The 25,738-nt window shown below is 46.8% G+C and overlaps 1 protein-coding gene across 1 annotated transcript in view; it reads left to right on the top strand.

Annotated features, from left to right (window-relative positions):
- LOC147894715 (uncharacterized) overlaps positions 1 to 25,738 on the top strand; it is a 93,490-nt gene extending 67,752 nt beyond the window's left edge. The window contains exons 9-12 of the mRNA XM_087385359.1: positions 13,297 to 13,434; positions 22,305 to 22,397; positions 23,471 to 23,572; positions 24,865 to 25,738. Of these exons, the coding sequence (XP_087241485.1) occupies positions 13,297 to 13,434; positions 22,305 to 22,397; positions 23,471 to 23,572; positions 24,865 to 25,047 (516 nt within the window). The 3' untranslated portion in view covers positions 25,048 to 25,738. The remainder of the gene's footprint in view (positions 1 to 13,296; positions 13,435 to 22,304; positions 22,398 to 23,470; positions 23,573 to 24,864) is intronic.

Genomic DNA, 25,738 nt, shown 5'->3' with positions numbered 1-25,738 from the left:
AGAGTGGGATCGTCCTTGATGACTTTGTGAATCTCTTCCTGTGTTAAGGTGTAAGGAGGGAGCATTTAAGGTTTCTAGTACGGGGGAGATGATCAATAGACATGCCACGAGGGTGAAACCATCCGATGGCCCACATGTATTTGCACTTTTCATTTCCCCTCACCTTAGAGTTGCATAGTCGATGAGAGATCGCTCTAATGTGGTCTTTGTCTTCCCTTGTCGGCCTGGCCAGGTCTTCCATTAATTGCCCTTTAAGTCTGAGTGTTTGGGCACTTTTAGCTCCCACAAATGCCTCTAGGGAGATGCTGTACAGGACAGACTGAGTGTTCTAAAACAGATCATCATCAACACAAGAATTCACATCTAAATCTCTGCCATCATCCATGAATTCATCAATAATCTCAACCTCCCATTGTTGGCATCTCCTTGGATGTTTAGACTGACAGTCACCGCTAATCATGGTTTCACCTAAGGTGGGCCCAGCAGGGTCAAATGGGAAGGAGCGATCCCTTTTGGACCCATGAGTAGACTCAACATCACTGTGGCCTTCTCCTTCACAATCATGGAATTCTGGCTCTGCTGCAGGGTCGTCTGAAATGGGGTCATCCTCAATCTCAATTATCATGCTAAGTTTAGCTCCTGCCTTAGCTTTGCACACATTTCTATGCTCTGGTGTCCATTTCTCACACATAGATAGCATACATTTTTTCCCTTTTTGTCCTCAATGATAGCCTGAGATAATTGTTTCACCACTTTATCCTTCTTGTCCTGTGGCTCCTCTGTAGGGCTGGGCTTGATTGAAGCCTTTACATCCTCAGTCCTATAGGGTTTGAGATTCCTGCATTAGTGCACAGAGAGATACCTAGGTGTATGAGTGGTTGCCGCACTTGCTTAGAACTCACTGGAGGGCTAGGCTTATTGACAGGTCTGCTGTCCAAGTGTCCAATACCCACACCCTTCTCCTTCAGATTATACTTAGGTTCATACAATTCAGCTAGTCTCGTAGCCTCTTTAAGAGTGCTGGGGTTTTGAGCTGACACATCAGCAACTATGCTGGGGTGGAGTCCATGAATAAAAACTGAGCAGCTTGCTCCTATCATCAAGCCCATGGGTAAAGCCCATGGGTAAATAGAGACAGCTTCCAAAATTTCTTAATGTAACTTCTCACTGTCCCTTGCCAAGTCAATTCATACCATTTACACAAAAGCTTGTCTCTAGCAAGAGGAGATACAAAGGTCTGAAACATCTGCTCCTTGAAGTCCTTCCATGTGTTGATAGGTGTCCCCTCTTGTTGGAGGGGCCTCCACCAAGTATGTGCATAGTCCTCCAAGTGTATCACAACAAACCTAACCTTGCTTTGATCACTCTTAGGATATAGCATGAAATAGTCCTCCACTTTACTTAACTACTCTTCCAGCTCATTAGGGGTGCAAGATTCACCCTTAAACTTGGACAAAACAATCTTATCAACAGTCTGAATATATTGATGGAAGGGCATAACTGACCTGATATCTGTTGGGGTAGAGTCTTGTACTCATTGAGCCTTTGACATAGACCATCTACTTCAGGATTGGGACCCTTGGAAATACTGCCTCTTGGTGGTTCCCTGCTCCTTTGATCTGTCACACCATTAGAATGGGGCTTTCCTTGCAGAGGACATAGAACCAGTAGGATCTGCAGGTGGTTCAAGAGGGATGTCAGCATCAGAATCTGAGTCATCATGTCTGGCCTATTCCATGGGCTGCTTCCCTTCATGGATCTGTTTCTTCTGAGCTGATCAAGCCTTCTATTCAGAGTGGAAAATGAGTTTTGCATTCTTAATCCATTGGCCTTAATCATTTCTTTGAGCACCTGCAGTATAGGGTCTACATTTCCATTGTTAATCTGCTCTTGGCCATGAAATACTTGCACATGTGAAGTGCCATTTGTGGACTCCTTTCTGCAACTACCAGGGCTTTCAACATTTTCAATGCCATCATCTTAGACTCCCCCACTGGAGGCAATACCCAGTCTGGTAGTATCCATCACAACATCATCCTCAGGAATGGAATCAAGCTCTCCCATAGGCTGCTTCTTAGACTGACTGCCAGGCCTCCTTGCAGGCATCTTTATAATCCAAATCAATCTAGATTTGAGGACACTAGTTTGGACACTGTATGATCTCTGTTGGAGAATTGAAAACAGTCTAAACAGTTAGTTCTCTGCCAACTCACTGTAAAAACACTGTCTGCAGTCTGTTTAGAAGCACTATTTGAGCACTGAATAGAAACACCGTTTAGAATTTAGGAACATTGTTGGACAATGGATTCTCTGCCAAAATACTATGTAGAGACACTGCTTGGTCACTGTAGAATCACTATTTAAAAGGACTCAGTCTGAGCAGTATATGCCACTGTCAGGGACAACAGATTCAATTCACGTGTGGAAAATGCTGAGTACAGCTGGTTGATTTAGGCCCCAAAGGCAATAAATGGCCCAATTTAAGTGTGAACAGAATAAAATAGGGCAGAATAGCATTTAGAACTGAAAAGGTCCAAATTTGGAGGATTGCAGGCCGAAAAGCCCCAACTTTTTTTTTCCCAAAAAGATTACTTCATTAAGTATGAATGAAAACCGCAAGAGCAAGCTCTAATGCGGGAGTACATCATGCCATGCATGAGAAAAAAACCCAGCTCAATTAGAGCTAACAAAAATCCAAGGTGGAGGCTGAAAATGCCACCTCAGCCTTGAAGGAGACTCAAAGAAGAAAGGATATCCTCTCCAAACTCTGAAAAGAGTATCTCTCTTGGCTGTAGCTGCTCTGGAGGATCGTGTGAGTCCATATACTAGCCATAGACTGGGAAGGGTGAACCTGGGAACCCTCCATCGTCTCCGTACATCTGGCCCTCCAAATATGCCAAGCTGCATTGCTAGCTAGAATCTCCCATGATGTGTCTACTGAGGCTTGAGGAGCTTTGAAAGGAGTGATTTAGAAGCTAAGTAGAATATAAATTAGCAACACCCATGTGCAAGTTGCAGCAGTAGAGCATGCCCAGACTTTCTCATTTGCCGATCGTACTGCCAAGAAAGCTTATCATTTTCTACTCCCACAGCCATGGATTCAAGAACATGGCCTTTTTATTTGGCATATTGACAAACCTCTTGCTTTGTGGAAGGTTTGTCTTTGCCATATTAGGAACAGTAAGCTACCTCTCAATCAGAGACTTTTCTTATGGCATTGTTCGGTGGGTGCACTACCAATGGGCTCTTTCTTGGCTGCCAAGCGCAAATCTCGTCAGCTTGCCCATCTTGTTGACATCTGAGGGAGATAGTCTTGCATCTTCTTTGAACTTGCCTGGTTGGCATGATTTTCTTTCCAGATTGGGGACTTATCTTCGTGCTCGATTCCCTAGCATCTCTTTTGGTAAGTAGTTTTGGCTATTTGGTAGATATGCCTCTACACCGGACTATGTTCGGTTTGTCTACTGGTGTCATTATTGGGCACTATGGTTTATATATCATGCCCGTAACTCTCGGATGTATGGACATTCCTCTGTGGATATTTATCATTTGTTCCATTCCTCCCTGCATTGCTCCCTTCAGGACACACATTTCATGGGAGATCTTTCTATGACCCAGCTAGAGGTGTTCTATGACTGTTTTTAGTTTTGTTGGTTGTTCTTCACTAGAGTAGCTATGTTGCTCTTCTTTTCCTCACCACAGCACCAGACAGCTCGATAGATGCAGATACGTGATCTCTTTGTGTCACACCAGAGAGCTATCACAGAGTCTGGATACATGGAGCCAGATCATGTTCTTGGAGCATAAGCGTTGAGCACCTGACATGCCCCACTCATGTTACATACTATTTGGCTTTTCTGGCCTGACTTGATATGATGTACTACATTAGTATTTCAGTTTATGTGTTTTCTAGTACTTAGCGAGGACCTTAGCGAGCCCTTCGCTCCAGCCCATTGTGGCTTGTATGAGTTTACTTTGTTTCTTCACTTTTGTCCCATAGGCCCGCGAGGCCTCCCGTGGACGTTAATACATCTTTCTTTCTTTCTTTCTTCTTCTAGTTTATAAGCAGTAGCTGTCACACTTTGTGACAACTATGAGTGTACATTCCTCTGAATGAAAGGTTCTTTTACAGAAAAAATAAAAAAGTGCAGGTGCGTCGGTGTGTGTGGAGGAGCTGAGGAGCTAGAGGGGGAAAAGAGATTGAAAAGAGGGGAAAAGAAGAGAAAGAAAGGAGAAGGACAAGGAGAAGGAGAAAGAGGGGAACAATACGAGAGGAAAAGAGCATAAGCATAAGAGAAGGAAGAGGGAAAAAGAGCATAAGCATAAGAGAAGGAAGAGGGGAAAAGAGATTGAAAGAGGGGAAAAAGAGATTGAAAAGAGGGGAAAAAGAAGAGGGGAAAAGAGCATAAGAGGAGAAAAAGAGATTGAAGGAGAGGAAAAAAGAAGAGAAGGAAAGGAGAAGGAGACATATGCTTATGCTTATGCATAAGCATATGAGCATATGCTCATGCATAAGCGTAAGCATAGGCATAGGCATATGCTTATGAAAAGGAGGGAAAAAGAGCATAAGCATAAGAGAAGAAAGAGGGGAAAAGAGCTCGTGCGGGAGCCCTTTCCCTCTATCGTGACCAGGAATGCCTTGATCAAACTTCCAATCCATGAGAGAAAGATTAGTAAACAACCGGGGGATAGGCTGAAATGGGAGAAGCATGGTAGTGAGAATTCATGAGTAGGCACGTGGTGCATTCCCAAGCAAAATTGCCCTTGGCTTGTGGAAAAGAAAGTGTAAGACCTCGATCATCCACCACATCATTCATTGTGGAGATACCCAATCGATGTAGAAAATAAGCCTTTCTAGGCTGAAGATGAGCTAATGGGGGATCAAAGACATGACTCCAATGAATACTATGTAAAATGGAGTGAATTTCCAGGATTTGGAGGATGGCCTGTCCAATGCAAATGTTCCAAAAGAAGCTGCCAATCATGGAGCAGGCGAGTAGAAAATGGACAGCCAGGAATAGAACCATTTAGATGCCAAAAAATAACATCCAATAGAGCAGGAATCCAATGGTCAAAAGTATCAATACAAAGGGAAGCAAACAGGCATGAGAGCATAAGTGTCCATGGCTGACGCTTCTCTAGAAAAGTAAGCAAAAGAGTAGCCTTGCGAGCTATCACATGAGTGTGAATGTTCAATATATTTAAGCCCCCATGCATTTTGGGTGAGCAAACATAATTGTGATTAAGCAAGCCTCAGTGCCTTACGATCAGTTTTAGTGTGCCAAAGGCATTCCATAGCCCTGGATATGAATTTCTCAATATCTATAAAAGACCAAGGAATCAATGGCAAGTGAAACCGCACATAGGCCATAATAATGGAGTGCACTATGCGAAGGAGAACATGTAGTGGCCATGTGGACAGCTTCCAGTAATCTAGCTTCTGAAATAGCTTCTATAATACCCATAGCCTCTCCTGAGGCAAATAAATATGCCAACCAATGGGGTAGCCCAAATGGCACACAATCTGATCGGAGTCCAGGCCATAATATGTGGTGCCAATCAGATGCATGGACAGGAAGGAGTTTGGATTTGGCCATCCCAGCCGCAAGACCAAATAAGTGAAGGGCGTGCATCAGATGGTGAACATCTGATTAAGAATTCCTGACAAAAAAGAAAGGATCATTGGCATAAGCCTGACTGACAAAGGAGCACCTCCAGGAAAATCAATGCCATGTAAATGCTGGTGCGAAACCAAATCATCCATATGCATCAAGAGAGGGTGTGTAGCAATGACAAAAAGCAAAGCACCGAGAGGAAAGCTCTAACGAACTGAGCGCCCCGAGGACCATGGAGAAGAGAGAGCATCAAATAACAGGCAAGATGCCATGCTGTTGTCATAAAGCCAATAAACAACCTTTTGCACTTTAGGTCTAAAACCCAACCGCTGCATGACATCTACAATGAAGTCCCATCTGACTGTGTCAAATGCTTTTTCAATATCTATCTGCATGATCAATACATCCTGATATATGTTCAAGTCACTACAAAAAGGATCTTGAAAAGTAGCTCCTGCGAACTCCCTCCCTCCTCCGTTCCCCGTCTAACCCCCCCTCGCGTGCTGTGCGGCCCTCCCTCTACCTCCGTCAGCTGCTGCCGCGCAGCCAGCCGCCCCCCTCTCCTCATCCTCCACCTATCGTTCCTCCCCTCCCCCCTCGCCACACTCCGCGCACCTCACCTCACCCCGCCTCGCTCCGCTCACCTCACCTCACCCCGCCTCGCTCCGCTCCGCTCCACTCCACCCCGCTCCGCTCACCTCACCCCCTCTCCACCCGTCGCTCCCCCCCCCCCCTCGCTTTGCTCCTCCGCCCGGCTCCCCCTTTCGCCGCATTCAGCCCCCCCACCCGCCCGACCCCCTCGCGTGGCGCTACGAACCCCCTCGCCCCCTCCTGCCCCTCCCTGCTACTGCGCCATGCTGCCCCTCCTTTTTCCCTCCCCTCCTTACCTCTCCTCCCCACCCCCTCGTGCGGCGCTGCCACACCCTCCCTTCCCCTTCCTCTCACCCCCCTGCGCTGTGCTGCCCCCCCCCCTCTCTTTCTCCTCCTCTTCCCCTGCCAACCCTTTTGTCACCACCTTCTTCCCCCCCCGTTTCCCCATACCTCTCCGTCCCCCTTTCCCCCCACCCCCACCTTAATCCCCATCCCCGTTCCTTCCGTTTCCTTTCCCTTCCCCTGCCTCGGAGAGTTCGCAGTTAGTCAAGCGATATGGCGGCTACGTGCCCGGAACCGGTGGCCCAGACGGACCCTCCCCTCCATCAGCCTATCGCGTTACATTGACAGAGCACCAGGTCTCCTTGGTGAAGCAGGCCGCCACGGATTTCTCCCAGACATCAGTTTATGGGAGAGTCATTGGCTACTCCCCTTCACGAGCAGACATCAGGGACTGGTTGCAGTCCACCCTCTACCTCGAGGACAGTCACATTGAGGAGGTTGCACTCATGGGACGTGGCATCTTCTGGCTTAAGCTCTCCTCAGCACAGGCTGCGAGCGACATGGTCAGACGATTCCCTACTTCCGTGGGTGGGAAGATCATCCTCATGGTCCCATGGTACAGGGGTTTCAGTGTGGCGGACTTCGATGCCCGCTTTCACATTCCTCGCCATCCAGTTACCCTTATCTTCCCAGGTCTCGCAACCGAGCTTCGCCCGATCATCAAGGACCTGGGGGCGCACTTTGGTTGGCCTATGCAGGACACCTACGTTGATGCGGCGGCAGCCCAAGGGGTGCCACGTGTCAAAGTGGCAGTCCTTGATCCACAGAGCATCCCCTCGGAGTTCGAGATAGAGACAGACACAGGTGTGGTGACACAGCGCATTCTGGTCACTGGTCGCCCTAACCAGTGTCTGAGATGCCATGGCTTCGGGCACCAGGCGCGCTCATGTCCTCGCTTCACGGGTACAGTACCTCAGAAGACCCCCGTTCAGGCAACTCAGGATACTCCGCACCAGTCAGCGACATCCCCTCCCAAAGGGGAAGGCTGGACGGAGGTCAAACGAAAACCTCTGCTGAAGGTTTTAGAGGATGGGTTCGATGATCCGGCCTCTCCTTCGAAACCTTCACAGAAGCGCCTTCGTCTCCACACAGGACATCCTCCGACCACTTCGACTTCGACCGCAAGCAGACAGCTGTTTGTGGCCCACCTTCCCTCCTCATGAGTTTACGCATTATCTCTTGGAACGTTAACGGGTTCCACTCATCAGGCACCCGTGGCCCCAGGAAGATGGTGCTCAGACAAGAGCTCCAGCCAGCCTTGGTGGGAAAGGTAGATGTGCTTCTACTACAGGAACACAAGCTTTCGGCTTCACAGACTAGTATTTGTGGGAAGGTCCTCACAGGTAGCTCCCACACCTACTGGGAACCTTCGATTGGCGAGCAGGGGAGGAGCGGGGGTGTCTGTACCTCCATCGACGCTTCTCTAGTTCAACATGTGTGTGGTTTTGGCACTATGATCCCAAGACGTGCGCTTTGGGTGGGCTTGCATATTGAGGGATTCCGTATCGGCATCCTCAATATCTACGCCCCGACTGATCTCAGACGTAGATCCGTTTTTTGAAGATCCTTGACAAACTTGTTGCCAGAGATGGACTCTTGGATTATAGGAGGGGACTTCAACAACCTTGAGACCTTAGAGGATCAACAGGGACGGGGCCCAGAGTTCCTCGGTATAGCTCAGGCAGAGCAGGCAGATTGGGACTCCTTCCTCTTCGCAGTGGGAGGTCGGGACAGTTGGAGAGAGCCTTCCTTTCGCAGATGGCCCGGGAGTCTGGACTTCTCTTGGGGTTACAGGAGGGAGGGAGGCAGACTTCTGGAGTGGCTGGACCGTTTCTATGTCAGTGATTGGGCGCTTGGCAGAGGAGGAGAGTCAGGAGTGGTTCCAGGGATGATACTTTCAGACCATGCCCCAGTCATCCTAGCCCTGGACTCAGCGTCTCAGTCCTCACCTCCACGTTCATGCCGGATCCCAGACTCCATCTACTCTAGAGCAGCGGTTCACAGCAGGATAGTGGACCTATGGGAGCAGGATTGGGACCCCACCAGGAATATGGCAGCACAGGTAGCTCAGGCGCTTGCTGAGTCTAGCCTCATTTGCCAGCAGGAGGCGATTCAGGTCAGACAGCGGTGTTGGGCGCGGGAGAGGGGTCTCAGATGTGATCTCGTTTCGATTCAGCAGATGCAACAATTTTCTCCAGGCTCTGAGGAGCTCAGACAGTAGGAGGTTCGGGCCCGAGCCATGCTAGAGGAGATCACCCAGTGTCGCTCAGAATTTTCATTTCATGCTTCCAAGTCCTTCTAGGCTAGGAAAGGCGACAGGATGTGCAAAGAGTTCTTCAGGACTCATGGACAAAGGTCAGCGGGGGAATAGCTCCGTTCTCTTAGGGCGCAGGATGGTAGTGTCAGGACAGATCCAGACGAGGTCCGGGACTTGGCGACAGACTTCTACAGATCATTGTTCCAGCGGGAGCCCCCAGACCCTCGTGGCCGCATTTGCAGGGAGGAGGTGTAGAGATCTACACCGCGGCTCGTGCAGCCCAGCATGAGCGATGCCCTTCTCGTCCCTTTCACTGTTGCAGAGATGCAGGATGCAGTGAGCGCTATTGATGGGCAGAAATGCCCAGGTGAGGACGGCCTCTCTAGAGCTTTCTTCACCACCTTTTGGGAGCAGATCCACCGGCCCTTGCTCGCAGCCTTCTAGCACATCTTCTCCAGCGGGCAGATGCCAGAGAGCCTTGCGACAGGCCTGATTTGCCTCATCCCCAAAGGGGGGGACCGCCAGGAGATCAGACAGTGGCGCCCAATCACTCTCCTCCCGACCGCCTACAAAATCCTCGCCAAGATGATCAGTAGCCGCATCCGCCCCCTGCTACACGACTTGATTCATGACACTCAGACTGGTTTTGTCCAAGATCGCAGCATTTTGGACAACATCTTCACTTTCTTAGAGGCGACGGAATGGGCCCAGCACAGTGGCCAGCACCTTGCTATACTCCTTCTCGACTTTGAGAAGGCGTACGACAGGGTAGACTGGTCCTTCTTGAAAGCTACACTCTCTCGGTTTGGTTTCCCGGACGAGTGGATCAGAGGTATTGCTAGCCTTTACAGATCGGCCTCTAGTCGGGTTATCATTAGCGGCAGGATGGGGGAGAGATTCACACTCGAGCGCTCGGTGCATCTGGGCTGTCCATTAGCACCCTACCTCTTCCTATTTTTTGCGGAGGCCATGGCCCACTTCCTTCGAGCCTGTACCACTGGTTTTCGCGGGATGCGTCTCCCTATTCGAGATGATGCAGAGCTTCCGGACTCCGAGTATGCAGACGACACAGCCCTATATGTGCAGGATGATGTCGAGTCACTGGAGCGTGTGAGACTGTCCCTAAAGATTTTTTGCCTTGCGGCTGGAGCGAAAATCAACTGGCATAAGTCAGGTGGTTTTCTTACGGATCCGGGAGCTAGCTCACAGTGGGGTATTTTCCTGGGGTTTCGCTGGATCCCTAGAGGACAGACGACACATTACCTGGGATTCCAGGTAGGCCTGGACATCACACCGGCTCAGCAGTTCTTGCCGGTCCTAGCCTCCATACGACAGAAGCTTGCTTTCTGGAGCACGGCTCGGCTTTCCTTGGCAGGCAAGGCCCTTGTGGTCAACCATGTCCTTCTTGCCACTGCTTGGTATGTGGCCTCTTGCTGGTGTTTCTCGAGGTCTTGTGTAGCCCAGCTGAGGAGACTGGTGCGGAACTTCCTATGCTCTGGTTCAGACGGTTCCGGCACCACCAAAGCTAGGGTCGCCTGGCAGACGGTCATTCTCCCTCAGGCAGAGGGTGGCCTCGGCATCATAGATCTAGAACTACAAGGTCAGGCACTTCTTGGCAAGCTAGTCATCCGCGGTCTGACCCCAGGAGGGCAGACGTGGAAGCTCTTGCTACAGCATGGTCTTAGTGCGTGTACTCCCCAGAGAGGGGGTGTTTGGCAGCCTTCTATCCGATGGATCTTCACTTCAGCTCCTTTGACTCAGCCCCATTCCCCCTTCCTCCGTAGCCTCGTCTCGGTCTGGAGGAAGTTGCGACGCAGCCTTTCCCAGGTTCCCCCTAGCTGCCGAGAGGAGATAGACAGGCAGCCCCTGATCTGGTCTTAGTGCGTGTACTCCCCAGAGAGGGGGTGTTTGGCAGCCTTCTATCCGATGGATCTTCACTTTAGCTCCTTTGACTCAGCCCCATTCCCCCTTCCTCCGTAGCCTCATCTCGGTCTGGAGGAAGTTGCAACGCAGCCTTTCCCAGGTTCCCCCTAGCTGCCGAGAGGAGATAGACAGACAGCCCCTGATCTGGAGTAGCCAGGTGACAGATGCTACAGATCGTCAGCTTGGAGAGACATCCCATATCCCTTGGGCGCTCTGGGCGCGTGGGCCCGCGCGCTTGCTCCGGGTTTGGAGGGACGTCTACAGTCAGCTGAGCCCAGGCGAGCTGGCAACAGCAGTAGGTATGGCACGTGGGATCCAGGCTCAGCGAGCGGAGATTGATGCTGCCATTCCTGCAGGTTGGAGGATTCCCATAGTCACCGGACAGCTCTTCCCGGGAGATGAGAGGTGGCTAGGACAGTTCACTCCACGAGGCATTCCTTTGGTGGTTGCAGGCCTCTTCTCGGACTCCTCGGTACACTTCTTCTCTGTCACTGATGACAGTCGCCTACAGAGCAGAGAGGCCGTGATCGACCCCCAGCTTCCCTGGCAGCGCCTTCGCATCGTAGGGCTGCAAGGGAAGACGTGGCATATAGACTCCCTGATTATGCAGGACCAGGATTGGAGACTTTGGATATGGGAGGGCTGCTCCTTGACAGAGGTGGAGTGGGACCCAGGAGAGTGGCGTTGGCCACCATCGGAGACCTCAGAGAACCCTACCCCCTTCTTTTCTTACAGTGCACGCACGGGTCGGCGTGCTCTTGGGGCTCTCCAGCGAGGGCTACCCACACAGGCACATAGGTGGTATGCCCAGGGGATATCCTTGGTCTTTCTTCGCACTTTCTAGAAGACTCTTTGGGCTAGCTGGCGTCCGAGGAAGATCTCTTACTTCCTTTGGATGGTGGCACACAAGGGGCTTCCAGTTGGCAGCTGGCTGAGACAGATGGGGCAGGAGGGGCATTGCCAGATGTGTTTTCAGGAGGAGTCGTCCCTGAAGCATTGCCTTTGGAGCTGCTCGCATGCGCAGACGGTTTGGAAGGGAATCATGGGGATCTTAGCGAGGGCTACACCCGAGCTAGGACCGATCACTTGGGGAGCCGTTTGCTGGTGCAACACTGAGCCGGGACATCACTTGGCCTATGAGTTCTCTAGACAAGATCCCGTCTTTTTCATCACGCAGGCCACCTGGGCATACATGGACAGCTTCCCTTGGCATCTGACAGAGACAGATGCAGGAGCGATGCCTCGGCACCCAGTTTGGGAGATCATAGGGAGCATTGCAGGCTGGCATATCTGGACTTCTAGATGCGCGCAGACTGTAGGAGCTCAGACTACTTCTACTACCTAGACCCTAGCAGACATCTGGAGCACGATCATTCACACGCTCAAGGGTCAGTGGGATCAGATTCAGGGAGAGTCCCGGGCAGGGAAGGAAAAGAGACGATGTTTCCTTCGCGACTGGGACCACCGGCGGGAGTTGTTCTTCCAGCACTCCACTCGGAGTGTTCAGTGGCATTACGCCCCTCCACCGTGGCTGTTTGTCCACTCTCCGATGATTATGCCCTCAGAGGCTTGTATTTAGCATTTTGACTCCTCGGGCTGAATCCGTTTTGTGATTACAGCCCGCTGGCCTTTAGGCCTTCTTGTACTCTCGCTTTCAAGTAATATAACTAGCACTACTTTTTGCGCAAAAAAAAAATACATCCTGATATGTATATTTGGCATATTCAATCCAATATAGGCATTCGCGATATTATCCATGATTTGCCTACGAGGCACAAAACCATATTGCACATGAAATACACAATACCAACATTTTGGATATAATCTTGTATATCACAAGCATCAATGTGATTGGCCTCCAATCCAACATATATTTACACAAAGGCTTCTTGGGAACCAGACGCAGCATCCCTTTCGTCCAAGAAGAGGGCGAAGAACTAGAGAGCATAAGAGAACATGACTCAGTTGATCCCATAATTCTGCAAAAAATTCCAAGGTGAGACCATCCCAGCCCTGGGATTTGGAACGTCCCAATTTAGATAATGCCCCTGTTTCATGAATGGCAACTCCAACAAATCTGCCTCCTCCGAAGAGAGAATTGGGTGGACATGACGAAGAAAAGCATCTTGGGCAACAAGCCGAGTAGAAAGAGAGGGAGGAGGGGTAGCAAACAAATCTGCAAAATAATGTTGTATCACATTATCAAGTTACTGATTATGCATTGTCCGGGAGCCACTGGGCACAACACACAGTGCAAATAATGCATCATTCGAGAGGTATGCAGGCTTTTGAAAAAACTTTGGAAGAGCAGTCCGTATCTTGCAAGGCTTTCTGATGAGAGCGAAGCTGCCATTTCCTTAATTTCCTTTGATCATTCTGTGCCAAACTTTAAGAGCAGCTTGAATATCAGTTTGCTTAGTGGGAGATAATCATATTTGGTGATAAATGAATTGCTATAGCTTTGAAATTTATAACTGGATTCTTTCATGATGTTGTTAATCCATTTCTTTGTCTTTTTTATGAGGTTTTAGTTTGCCAACAATGTCAATTTTTTGATTGAGCTTGTAGAAAGAAAGGAACCAGTATGAAGTTGTGGTTGATGGGGGGAAATTAAGATACAAGAAAAGTAAGGAGTTGGTCAATACACCTAAAGGAGAAAAATGGATTTTTGTGATGAGCACATCAGGAAGACTATATATCGCACAGGTAGACTCTTTATCATATTCTATCATTTTTAAGCTTCCATCAAGGGAATTAAAAGGCCAACATGCCACCAGAATTTGAGTTCAACAGGAAATCCGTACCAAGTGATCCATGTATATACTTGAAAGACACATTTGAGATTTCTTTAATTAGTTTAGGTTTCACTTTTGATATTTGCAAGATTGATAGGCACAATTTTTGCGCACATGCACATGCATACCCTTTCATTTCCACACTTGTAGGTGCACCTACAACTACATTCAGACGTGCGTGTGCATGCACGCAAACTCCACAGATATGCGTGTGCACGAGAGAGAGAGAGAGAGAGAGAGAGAGAGATTAACGTCCTTGGGAGACCTCACGGGCCTATGGGACAAACACACACCAAAAGGTGAACACCAAAACATCGGTTATAGACTGAGAGTATCTGTGGACTTGAGCAATCTGCCACCATCATGCAGACTAAAAACCAAAGCATCTTCTTGTGCATCTCGAAAGGCCAAAACCTGTATATAGCACTCACAAAGTTATTATAGGTTAACAACAGTCTACTACCAACGATAATCGACCTGCATTACATCAGTTTAAGAATGAGAGTCTTTAGGCTTGGATTTGAAGTCTCTTATAAGTGCTTTTCCATCTCTGTAAACAGCCCATTTTCCTTCTTTTCAAGCATCCTTCACTTAGCCAATTCAGTGGCCTTCTTTTTGAGCTGAGTTGGGGTGAGCTCCTCCACTATCCATATTTTAGTGCCTTTCAGCTCATTGGTTTGCTTAAGAATCTTGCTTCTTTTCATCTTGTTCTGGAAGCATACTTTGGCTTGTGTCCCCTCCTGTACGACAACTATTATGTCTTCAGCATCCCATTCTAGTTGTGGGGTTCTTTCCATGATATTTTCCGTGTTTCCTTTTGAGTTCCTTCAAACCAGCCCTCTGGTAGCCCCCCTATGTGTACAAGTTGTGTATTAGCCACCCTCTTTTCCTGTTCTTGTACTTCTTCATACACATCCGATGTGTTAACTTTAGTGTCCAGTGTTGCTGTAATTTCCTGGTTTATTGATTGGAGCCGACTTGTGACCAGGTCCTGGACTTCAGTCACCATCTGTGGTGTGGGTGCTGCTGTATTGTGTATCTGCAGTACCTCATGAATAATTTATAGGGGGGAGGCGAGGGGGAGCTGCAATGGAGGAATATAGTGCTTTTGTCGGGGTCGAGACAAGTGTCTTGATCTTGGGGAAGGCCACTGGTGTCTTGGCATCCCCATCCATAGTGGCCTGCATATGTTCAGGCTCCCCTTGCTGTAACTGACCCCCAGGGTTGGTTTTTGGGGCTCAGCCCAAACCTTGGGGTTACGTTTCCCTTGCTGAGGCGGACGGTGACTTCTGGTGGCAGCGACTGCTGGCTGCTGTTGTGGTGGCGCTGCTGCTGGTGGCTGAGCGGGGGAGGGAGGCTGAGGCAGGGAGGCTGAGCGGGTGAGGGAGGTTGAGGTAGAGAGGCTGAGAGGTTGAGCGGAGGGGCTAGCGGGGGAGAGAGGCTGAGGGAGGGGCTAGCGGGAGAGGCTGAGCGGAGTGGAGAGGCTGAGGGAGCTGAGCGGAGAGAGAGAGAGAGTGAGTTTTATTAATGTCTATGAACTATAAAAAAGGCCTGCGAGGCCAAGAACTGAAATACATCATGCTTGTATAGACCATGTAAAGGAATAGAGGTGTCTAGCATACCTCTATGATATGTACAGAAAGTAACTATGAATATGAAAACTAGAATAGAGATACATCTCAGGGATGGGTAATGTTATGGATCTTCATTCCCTTGATCTCTAGACATAGACACAGAGAAAGAGAAAGAGAGAGAGAGAGAGAGAGAGAGAAAGAAGAAACAAAGTCTATTATTGTCCACAGGAGACCAACAGGTCAATGGGACAGTAGAAAAGCAACTAGTACATCACCTTTTAGGGAGGGCACATGGCAGCTCCCAAGGAGTGCAAAAAAGCAACCCTATTATTTAGAGTACGTACATATAATAATCGACCATACATCAGTTTAAGATTGAGAGTCTCTTGGTTTGGATTTGAAATCCTTGATTGTTGCTACACCTTCACGGTATACTGCCCATTTTCCATCCTTTCTAGCAGCCTTAACCTTGGCTAATTCTGTCGCCTTATGCTTCAATTGATTTCGTGTGAGTTCCTCAGCTATCCATACCTTGGTTCCTTTTAGCTTGTAAGATTGTGGGAGAAGCTTGACCCGTAAATCTTAATGATAGCATGTCCACTAGAGTGTCAAATATTAGTTGCTTTATCAACAAATGTCCATTCAATGCTAGGCATGGCTGCTTTGACATTTGCTAAAGTCTCACTGAAAGAGTCCTCTTTGTACCAGCCTTCAAGGAGCCCCCCTACTCTAATGGTCAATGCATTTTCACGTTTGGCTTTGTGTTCTTTGTTCTCTTTTTGGATATCAGCTATACTTGCGTTTGTATCGACCTCCATAGTCACATCTTTCTTAATTGTTTGCACTTCAGTATGAACCAAATCTTTGATTGTAGAGACTAGTTGGGGAGTAGGGGGAGAAGCCGGCTGCCTTGGCTCTATAGTGCGACTTCTCCATGCCTTGTGTATTCCAAATGGACAAAGGGCCCCAATTTTGTACAAACCATGGTCCGTGTGCATAGAGAATATGCTGCAAACATGATGAGAATCATTTCAGCAACAAAAGCTGTTTATAAAGCAAGCGCTAAATATTATGATGGTGCCAAGATAACCATGTAATGCGTAATGTGCGACTTCCCCCATGCTTTTACCATTAATTGCATAAACTCTTTCACAGCCATCCTGAACCTTTCATAATACATCTCATCGATTTTAACCCGGCGAAGCAATTTATCAATGCATCTACCTTTGTCCATACTTTAGCTCTCAAAGTTCCATCTGAGGTTGTCTCTCCTCCATCTGTTGGTCATTTACAGCCACATGTGCATGCAGAAATTCAGCCTGATATGACTATCATTGATCAAGATCATTTGCACCGGGCTCTTGACCAAGAAAGAGCAGAAATTCAGGAGCCTAAAAAGGTATCCCGTTGGCTCCTTGACACATGAAAAGACAGCAAAGAAGACACTCCTCTGCCAGCCCGTACGAGAGCAGCTAGCTGTCCGGAAAGAGCATGCTAGTTTTGTTGCTTATGCTTTGGTTACTACAGCATGCAATGAAGAGCCATTATGTCATCAAGATGCCTTTCAGAATGATTGTTGGATGAAGGCCATGCAAGCTGAATTGGATTCTATCTATTAGAATGACACTTGGGAGTTGTGTGATTTGCCTTATGGTAGGAATGTCATTGGAACTAAGTGGGTTTATAAGATCAAAAGGAAAGCTGATGGTTACAAAGCCCGTCTTGTTGCTAAGGGCTATGCTCAGCAGCATGGCATTGACTTTGAGGAGACTTTTGCTCCCACTTCCAGGATCACTAACATTCGCATTGTTATTGCCTTTGCTGCCCACTTTCATTGGAAGATACATCAGCTTGATATTAAGACAGCTTTCCTTCATGGGCATTTGCAAGAAGAGGTCTATGTTTCCCAACCTCTTGGCTTTGAGGTTGAAGGTTTTGAAAGCAAGGTATGCCGCTTGAAAAAGGCCCTCTATGGATTGAAGTAGGCACCCTGGGCTTGGTATTTGAGAATTCATTCTCATTTGCTCACACTTGGATTTCAGAACAGCCCTACAGAGGCTACCCTTTACATCCGCAAGCGTGGGACAGATTTGCTGATTTTAGTCCTTTATGTGGATGACATGCTTGTAACTGGGGCACATGCTCAGCAAATTGCAGGTTGATTTGCAGCAGACATTTGCTATGTCTGATCTTGGTCTTCTGCATGACTATCTGGGCATTCAATTTGCTAGCAGTGAGGGGGGCATTTTGATGTCACAATCCAAGTACATTGGACAGCTTTTGCAGCGTTTTCAGTTTGAGGATTGCAAGCCAGTATCCACACCATTAGAGACTGGTTTTCACTTCTCTTCTGAGAATGGCAGCGGTACATGTGATGTCACTCTCTATCAGCAAGCAGTTGGTTGTTTGATTTACCTATGCCATATGAGACTTGATTTACAGTATGCTGTCTCACAGTTAAGCAGATATATGCACAGCCCGTCTATGCACCATTGTCATGCCGTGAAGCGTGTTTTCAGATTTCTTAAAGGCACTCAGCATTTAGGCCTTCTTTATGGGGCTGATACTTCACTTGTCATGCATGGATTCACTGATAGTGATTAGGCTGGTTGTTCTGACACTTGTGTGTCACATAGTGGCAACTATTTTACGCTTGGTACTTCATGTGTTTCTTGGTTTAGCAAGAAGCAAAGTACAGTTGCTACTTCTAGCTGTGAAGCTGAGTACATGTCAGACTGCTCCTACCGTCATCTTCACTAATAGTCAGAGTGCTTTGGCTGTCGCACGAAATCCAGTTTTCCATGCTTGCACAAAGCACATTGGGGTTCACTATCACTATGTTAGAGAGCAATTATCAGCAGGTGATATTGAGTTGTCTTATGTTCCTAGTGAAGACAACTTGGCAGATCTTTTTACAAAGGCTCTACCTTGACCTGAAGTTTGAGGCTTTTCGGCAAGCTTTAAACTTAGTACCTTTTGTAACTTGATTTGTTGTACTCTGTACAGTCATAGGTTGCTATATCCTATGGGAGTCGGGACGAACATGTGCAACCATGACACTAGATATTTAGGTCTCCTGAGCCATGTCCAGGATACTTCAGCCCATACCATGGAGGGGGCTTTGTAGGCTATCTCATGGGCTATTCATAGATGCCAGTTATACCTTGGTATGAGCCTTGTAGGCCTAGTTATAGTCAGTTAGGACTATTGGTACAGTTAGTTTATGTACCATCTAGGTCAATTAGGACACTTAGTCCAGTTAGGGCAGTTAGCCCTAGGGTTTTATTATGTTGGCTCTCCCTTGAGCCTCCACACTTCAGTTTTGCATCCATCTATTACAGCATCTCGTTTTTCTTCATTATGCGTCCATTTTGGAGCTTCCATTGCTTCCAACACCCAACAGATAGATTTTGAAAGAATGCCATGCACCTCCCTATGCTGGACATAGAGGAATTAGAGCAACAACTCAAGCACTAGAGAGGTATTTCTTTTGGCCAGGGATGCGGAAAGATATACATCAATTTGTTACTGAATGCCTTACGTGTCAGAAAGTGAAGTATGATAGACGGAAGGCACCTGGCCTACTTATGCCTCTTCCCGTGCCTCAGGCACCATGGGAAAGTATTTGAATGGACTTCATTTTTTATTTGCCAAGATCAAATTCACGGAATGATGGGATTTGGACTATCATTGATAGATTCAGCAAGCAAGCTTATTTCATTCCGGTTCGCAAAACCATAAAGGCAGATCATACGGCTAAGCTCTTCATGGCATAGATCTTTAAGCACCATGGTATGCCTAAGTCCATTGTCAGTGATCGAGATCCCAGAATGACCAGTCTACTCTGGAGAGCTTTATTTGATAACATAGGGATGAATTTGAATTTTTCTTCTTCTTTCCATCCCCAGACAGATGGTCAAAGTGAAGTAGCAAATTCTACAGCATTGGATATGCTGAAATGCTATGTGGGAGACCAAGGTTCAGATTGGGAAAAGTACCTACCATTGGTAGAGTTTGCTAACAATAATACAATTCACATCTCTGCAGGGAAAGCCCCCTTTGAGGTCATCTATGGAAAGGTGATTCTGCCACCTATCCTAAGGACCAAAGATGAAATATTTGCAGCTGATCAGTTTGTGAGAGACCTCCAGATAGCTTTCAGCCAAGTCCGGACAGCAATTGAAAGGTCTAAAGAGAAGCATAAAAGAGCTGCATATAAGCATAGGAGACAGTTAGATCTCAAGGAAGGGGATTGGGTACTTTTGAAGTTCGAGAAAGGTAGGCTTCGCAAGTTTAAAGGCAAATAGAAAGTGTATGCAAAGTTATCTCCCAGGTACTATGGCCCTTTCAGGGTTACAAAAGGAATAAATGAGGTTGCATACAGGTTGGCATTGCCAGAGCATTGGAGGATTCAAAATGCTTTCCATGTGAGTCTTCTAAAGAAATTCCACGGGCTAGAGCCTACAGAGCCAATAAGCAAAGGATCCACCACCTGGAGGAGGTCCTTCAGCTAGAGCAGATTGTGTACCATACTGTACACAAAGGCCCTTAGGGCAAGGAGTTTTACAGGTATCTTGTAAAATTCAAAAATTATACAGCATTGGATGCCAAGTGGATGGATGAAAACATGTCGTCCGATCATCCACAGCTTTTGGATATTTACAAGGAAGCTTTTCAGTGAGGTCAACTAAATAGAAGCCGAGGGGATGTCACCATAATGTAAATATCATAAGTCAAAGTACAGTTGACCAATTAACTGATCATAATTAAAGAGTTTTCATTTGTGTTAATTATGGTCAAAGAGTTCTTTTAATGGTCAAAGAATTGACTACAGTCTAAGACACTTGACTCTGGTCAAGTAAGTCTGATTTCGGTCGGGAAGACTTGGTTCTTTACCAAGAAGGTTAACTGCGGTTAACCAGAGAACCACAGAGCTGACTACGGTTAGAGAGTGTTGACTTCGATCAACGAGACTTGGCATGTGCCAAGAGGGTTAACTATAGCTAACGAAGTTGTGCCAACTTCGGTTGGAGAGATGTGCTAGCTTCGGTTGGAGAGACTTGGCCATAATTAAGGCGCCTCGACCATTGGTCAAAGCCCCCTTAATTATGACCAAGATCGTTGACTCCGATCAACTAGAGAGAATATATATATATTTATATACTTGTTATGTGTGCACATGTGTTCAGTGGGGACGCCCACCGTGACTAGGATTAGTCCATAGTTTATTACATGCAACAGCGCTAAAAATTAATGGGTGTCGTGGTGGTGCGCTTTAATTAATTGTTACAGGTACTATGAGGGGCTAAAGACCCAAGCAATTTGGGACGTAGCAAGTATTTCGGAGGCCACCCACGTGACCAAGTGCTAGAAGATCCTAGAAATTGCCTTTAGAGGCATGTTATAGGATTTAATCTAGATTTTTGACAAGTGGCATGTTGCTATTTTGAAATGAGTTTGAAGCTCTTGTAAAATTGATTCACGTTTGGAAATGGTAGAAGACAGCTCTATGCTGAACTATGTACTCAGATTCTCTCATTATGAATAAAAACCTAGGGGGGGGTCCAGCCCGACGTTTGTCCTGGGCCCTAGTGTGTTTGTAGAGAGAGAGAGAGAGAGAGGGAGGGAGCTTGAAACAAGAGAGTGTTTGTAGAAGATTTCCACAAGAGAGAAAAAAGCACGTCAGCAGTGTTTAGCATCTGCTGCACGCGGTAATCAGCAGGCGACCAGACGGACCCACAAGTGGGGCTACCACAATGGGCAGGTTTTTCCCTCAGTCCTACTCTACTCTACCCTCACGGGGGGCGGGAAGACACACGACAAAGGCCCTCACTCGTGCCCTAACCTAACCATTGTACATTAGGAGATGCTGACCTCCAACATTATGCCATCCTCCTTTATTCCACTATGTCTCGGGGAATAGTTGTGTAGAAATTTGTGACATGTCACTAAACTCGGTCCATCTCTGTATCGTGTGGGAGTATCATCTCTTGTTGTTTGATATGACGCAATAGGGTCTCTCTGCGCCGCCACATCTCCATCAGATAGAGACCAACGCAGTCATGAAAGTGAATCAGTAAGGAGAGAGGCCCAAAACCGTGTGCCTCCTGAAAGAGACAGTGGTAACGTGCTTGGATCTCATAGTAAACTGGGCAGGTACATTGGAAATGATCCTCTGTCTCCACCTCTGCCAACGTGCATAATCTGCAGATCCGCTGCTCTCTAGGTGTGCCTGTGGCTCTTCCTACCTCGATCCTCAATTGGTGGCATCTGTCCAATGGCAAACAGGGCATGTGACGCTCATCTGGACTCTGTCCTCTAGATACTGGGGCCTGATAATCACTCCGCCTGTGGTATTATGAGATAGACAAACGCTCTTACCTGTTTCATAGAGGATTCAAAGACATGGTACAAGTTGTCAATTACTTAGAGCCAAGTTGTGCAGCACTCTTTGTATCAGAGATCACTCACTGAGGAACGCAAAGCAGGAGACTCTGAGCCCACCATGTAAGGTCGATTCAGCAAGGGTTTGGCCATATAAGTAGTTTCCGTGATTCAATCTTTTGAGAGACTCCCTTGGTTATCCAAATATTGTCCTCATCCTTATACAGTTCGAACCCTTGTACAACACCTTGTTTGATTTTTCTCTAATCTAAACCCCACTTTAGTGCCTTCTTATCTGCTATATTTGTGCTGAAGTATTTTAACCCTCAATTAATACATTCTTTGCTAGATGGAAGATGACTTATCAACATCTAAATGCTGGACCCACATACAACCACTACTAGAAAGTAAAGCCTTTTGAATGCACTTTGCATCACGAATGGCACGTTTTTGGGAAAACTTTTTCCTATAGAAGGCACAGGCCCGCAATGGCCTACATTTAACCAAAAGTTCTATATATTCAATTCAAAATAACAAAGTACCGAAGTATGATCATTACAACAGACGGGAGACTATATCAATCCCAAACCTCCACAAAACGACAATGGGGGGGAGGTAAATCTCAATCCTTAACCTCTCAAAACACTGCTCATGAGGCACAAGACTCAATCAAAATACAGCAAAACCACATAAAAAGGCCCACATTTCATTGCATGTAGTCTTTCAAGAAATAGTTCTCTGCAAAAATTTCATGCATCTGTTTCTATTGTTTCGTTATAGTCCATCTTTTAGTCATATATAAAAGTATGCATCTGTCTTACAGAAAAAAAAAGGAAATTTCCAACACTCCAGTTTCTTAGCAGGAGGTGCCACCAAAGCTGCTGGACGACTACTTGTGAACCATGGAACACTGGAGGTAATTCATACATTGAATCACTTTTGAACATGGTGAAAGCATCAATTCTCTGAAGCATTAACGTATTTAGCAGTTAAATCAATTGTTGCCTATTTAAAAATGATTTTTGTTCCACGTTGAGCACGTGCGTCTTTGTCCCTCCAGGTCAATCGATGTGAGGAAGCTTATAGACTGAAGTCTTTTGGTGAGAATGCGGAAATATTGCTACGCTACCTTTGTAGATGCCCAGTCACATCCTTATTTGATGAGATACTAACTTGGCTCGAGTGGCAGTTTCCCTTTTGTCAGGCTTGACCTCAAACAGGTCATGGCCCCTAGCATCAAGTTCCATTATGTGCTACTTTCTAAATTACAGCCTACAAGTACAAGGGTTTGTATCTTTGCCCAGGAATAGGAGAAGTGAGATGAGCTAAGGCTATCCAGGATCAAGTGCTGGATTTTCCGAACCACTTTGGTGACCTGAGAGAATTAAACTTTCAGAAGCAATTTCTTAGCTATGGTTAGTGCCCATCCGTAGACCTGACCTGGCGTGACACCTATGGGTAGTTTTATTATGCAGTTATTCAAATAAATTTCTTCTTCTCCACTGGAATAATGGAGCATGCGATCCTAGTTGCATGACCCTTCCAGGGCTTGGCTCTTGGTAGGGGTATGGAGGCAGAGGGATATGTGAAGGTTAGCTGATTCAGCACAGGTTAAGAGTAATTTGTTAGCATGTGAAACTGGCTTCCTCCCCTTTGTTTTATCTAATCTGCTTGAATGATTTGGTGTCTTAATTGTCTTTACCATTATAATAATGATGCATATTTGTGACCAACTTGGTATTTAGTGGATGCATGCAGAATGTAGTGTCATTATTCTGTTCTTGTATTAGATGGCTTTTTGCTTTGATGATGTGATGAAGCTGGCCCCTATATGTTAAAACACTCTGGGATTCGAATAGGAGATGGAAAGTTATAACTGTCGGTCAAATAGTTTTTGTTGATGATTTTAAGTGTCATGAATGTGTTGTTTATAAAATTATTGTAATGATAATGTAATTGATTGTTTCTGCTTGCGGTGCACGTCTGCAGTTGATGGAAGCACACAGTGGGCATTATCATCCAACGGAAGAGAATTTCAATGACCTTGTCAAGGTTTTAAAAGAACTGGGAACAGACCTCCGCATGGCCAAGGTACCGATGTTACTTTCACATTCTTTAAACTGCAGCTGTAAATGTCTCGCTATTGAAGCACTCTGCCTGTAGCCTTCACTTGCATGGGTTCACTATGTGAAACTTGTAAGTATCATCCATATATGCACCTGTGTGTGATACATTGAAATACTTGATCATTATCAATCTGTTGTGTTGCAAAAGGAAAAGGGAAGAGAGAGGAGGGGTAGAAATGAAGAGGACGCATGAGAGAGAGAAACAGAGCATATCAACATTTGCAAAAGGACAAAGAGGCCGTGGGCTCAGGATTCGAGTCTGATGGCCTCCAATCAGCTCCTTCTGCATGAAGATTCTGTGGTCTTTTACTATTGGGGACCATGTTGATCCCCTCAGGCATCAAGAAACTTGACCAGAGTCTAGTGACCTGGTGTAAAAAAAGTGCTTCTCAAGAATACGCCCCGCACAGGAGGACAGTGGCAATGATCTCACAAGTGGGTTTTTTGCTAGGCTCCCCGTACAAGGAAGGGATCTCCCCTTATGAGGAACCTTCACAGGGGTTGGCAACGGTTGTCGAGTGGACTTATACAGGCTAGACTCACTTGCTTGAGGGAGTTTGAGAGAGAATAATTTGTGTGGCACCCAGATCCAGAGGGACTCATGCTTGGGCAGCGGGTGCACATCAGTTAGGCTCAGTGGGATAGTGACCCTCTAGGCTTTTAGAACTTTGTGCTGGCTTCCCATGGAGGTAGAGTCACGGGAGCAGGAATTCTCTCATTTGAGCGGGGCAGCTGGATGGTAGAGATCGATATGGCAATCCCCGAGTCATGGTGGGAGGGAGTGTGGAGTTATTCGGACCCTCACCATTGGTACGGATAGTTCTCATGGATAGGGGTGCCTCTCTGTGGCAGTCCTTTGGGTCTTAATTGGCACAGACTTTATAGAGTGTGGCATAAGAGATTGCAAAGGAGCGTAAGGCTGTAGAGGTCCTGGAGCAGCTTGAGTGGCAGAGGCCCGTTAGGGAGCTATAGTGGGATCCGAAGGAGTTATTTTAACCTGTTTGGGTACGGCACTCAAACATAATCCTTTGTAGTCAACGTGACTTTTAGTCTTACATGTGTGCCCTTCAAAAACTGTCATGCCTGTTCTCTTGGCAAGGCCTACAGTGAAACCATCACTTGTTTTTTTTTTCCCAGGTAACGTGTTCTTGCCTTCGTCCAAGCTCTCAATTTGTAAGATTGGATAAAATCTAGTCATATGAATGCATATAAACGTTTTAAATACTTGTTGTTGGCTTACTTCATATTCTGTTCCAGGTGCAATCTGTGTCCGATGACATGCTGTATGGAGAAAGTGAGAGTATTCTGAGTGCCTCACGTGGTCAAGCAACAGAGTTGCACGGGGTTGCAACAAAGGAATACGAGTCTGAATTTTCAAATTCAAATAAAGCTCAGCTGCATGAGTCTGAGACTATCCTACAAGCCCATGAAAAGAAATAGGGCTGAGTTCGGAAGCTGAAAAGGTGATTTTCCAGAGAGCCTCTTGGTGGTGTCGGTGATGTGCCATGCTTTGTAAAAGGGCTTCAGGAATCCATCCTCAAGTAAAACCTGAGATCAGGCACATAGAAGGACCACATAAGGCCTCTTTCTCTCTCTCTCTCTCTCTCGTCTCCCCCCCCCCCCCCGCCCCCCCCTCCTCTCTCTCCCTCTCTCTCTCTCTCTCTCTCTCTCTCAGACACGCACACACACACACACATTGTGACAAGCCCAGTAGGCCCTCCCTTTAACATGTGGAATGAAACAGAAGGTATCAACAAATGGATTTATGGAGCAGGCCTTTACAACTTAAAACTCTCGCTGATATGACTAGTCGAATGTGGAGAGTTTTGGGGAACTATTGAGAAAGCATGCCATAAGGTTTTCTTCTTCTATTTGTTGTCATTGAGTGCATGATATTTATCAAGAATTCTGTAACAGTCACTAGTTTCTGGCCATTATTCCGCCCTCATTACAAGTCGAAATTGTAAAAGTAGTCTAGGTGAAAGTGCAAATAAGCACTAAGTGATAGACATGACCTAGAACAACGTATTTGCAATTTGGGATTAACTGGAAATGGAATAATAGGCACGATGTTGCTTTGGAGTCAGTGGCTTCTCTTCTATGTAGAAGATGACTGTGTTGAAGCTACTAT

This window comes from Dipteris shenzhenensis, chromosome 14 (assembly GCF_047967505.1).
Source record: "Dipteris shenzhenensis isolate YYH24624 ecotype China chromosome 14, Dip_SZ_1.0, whole genome shotgun sequence".
NCBI lineage: Eukaryota > Viridiplantae > Streptophyta > Polypodiopsida > Gleicheniales > Dipteridaceae > Dipteris > Dipteris shenzhenensis.
This window is presented reverse-complemented; position numbering and strand designations above follow the sequence as displayed.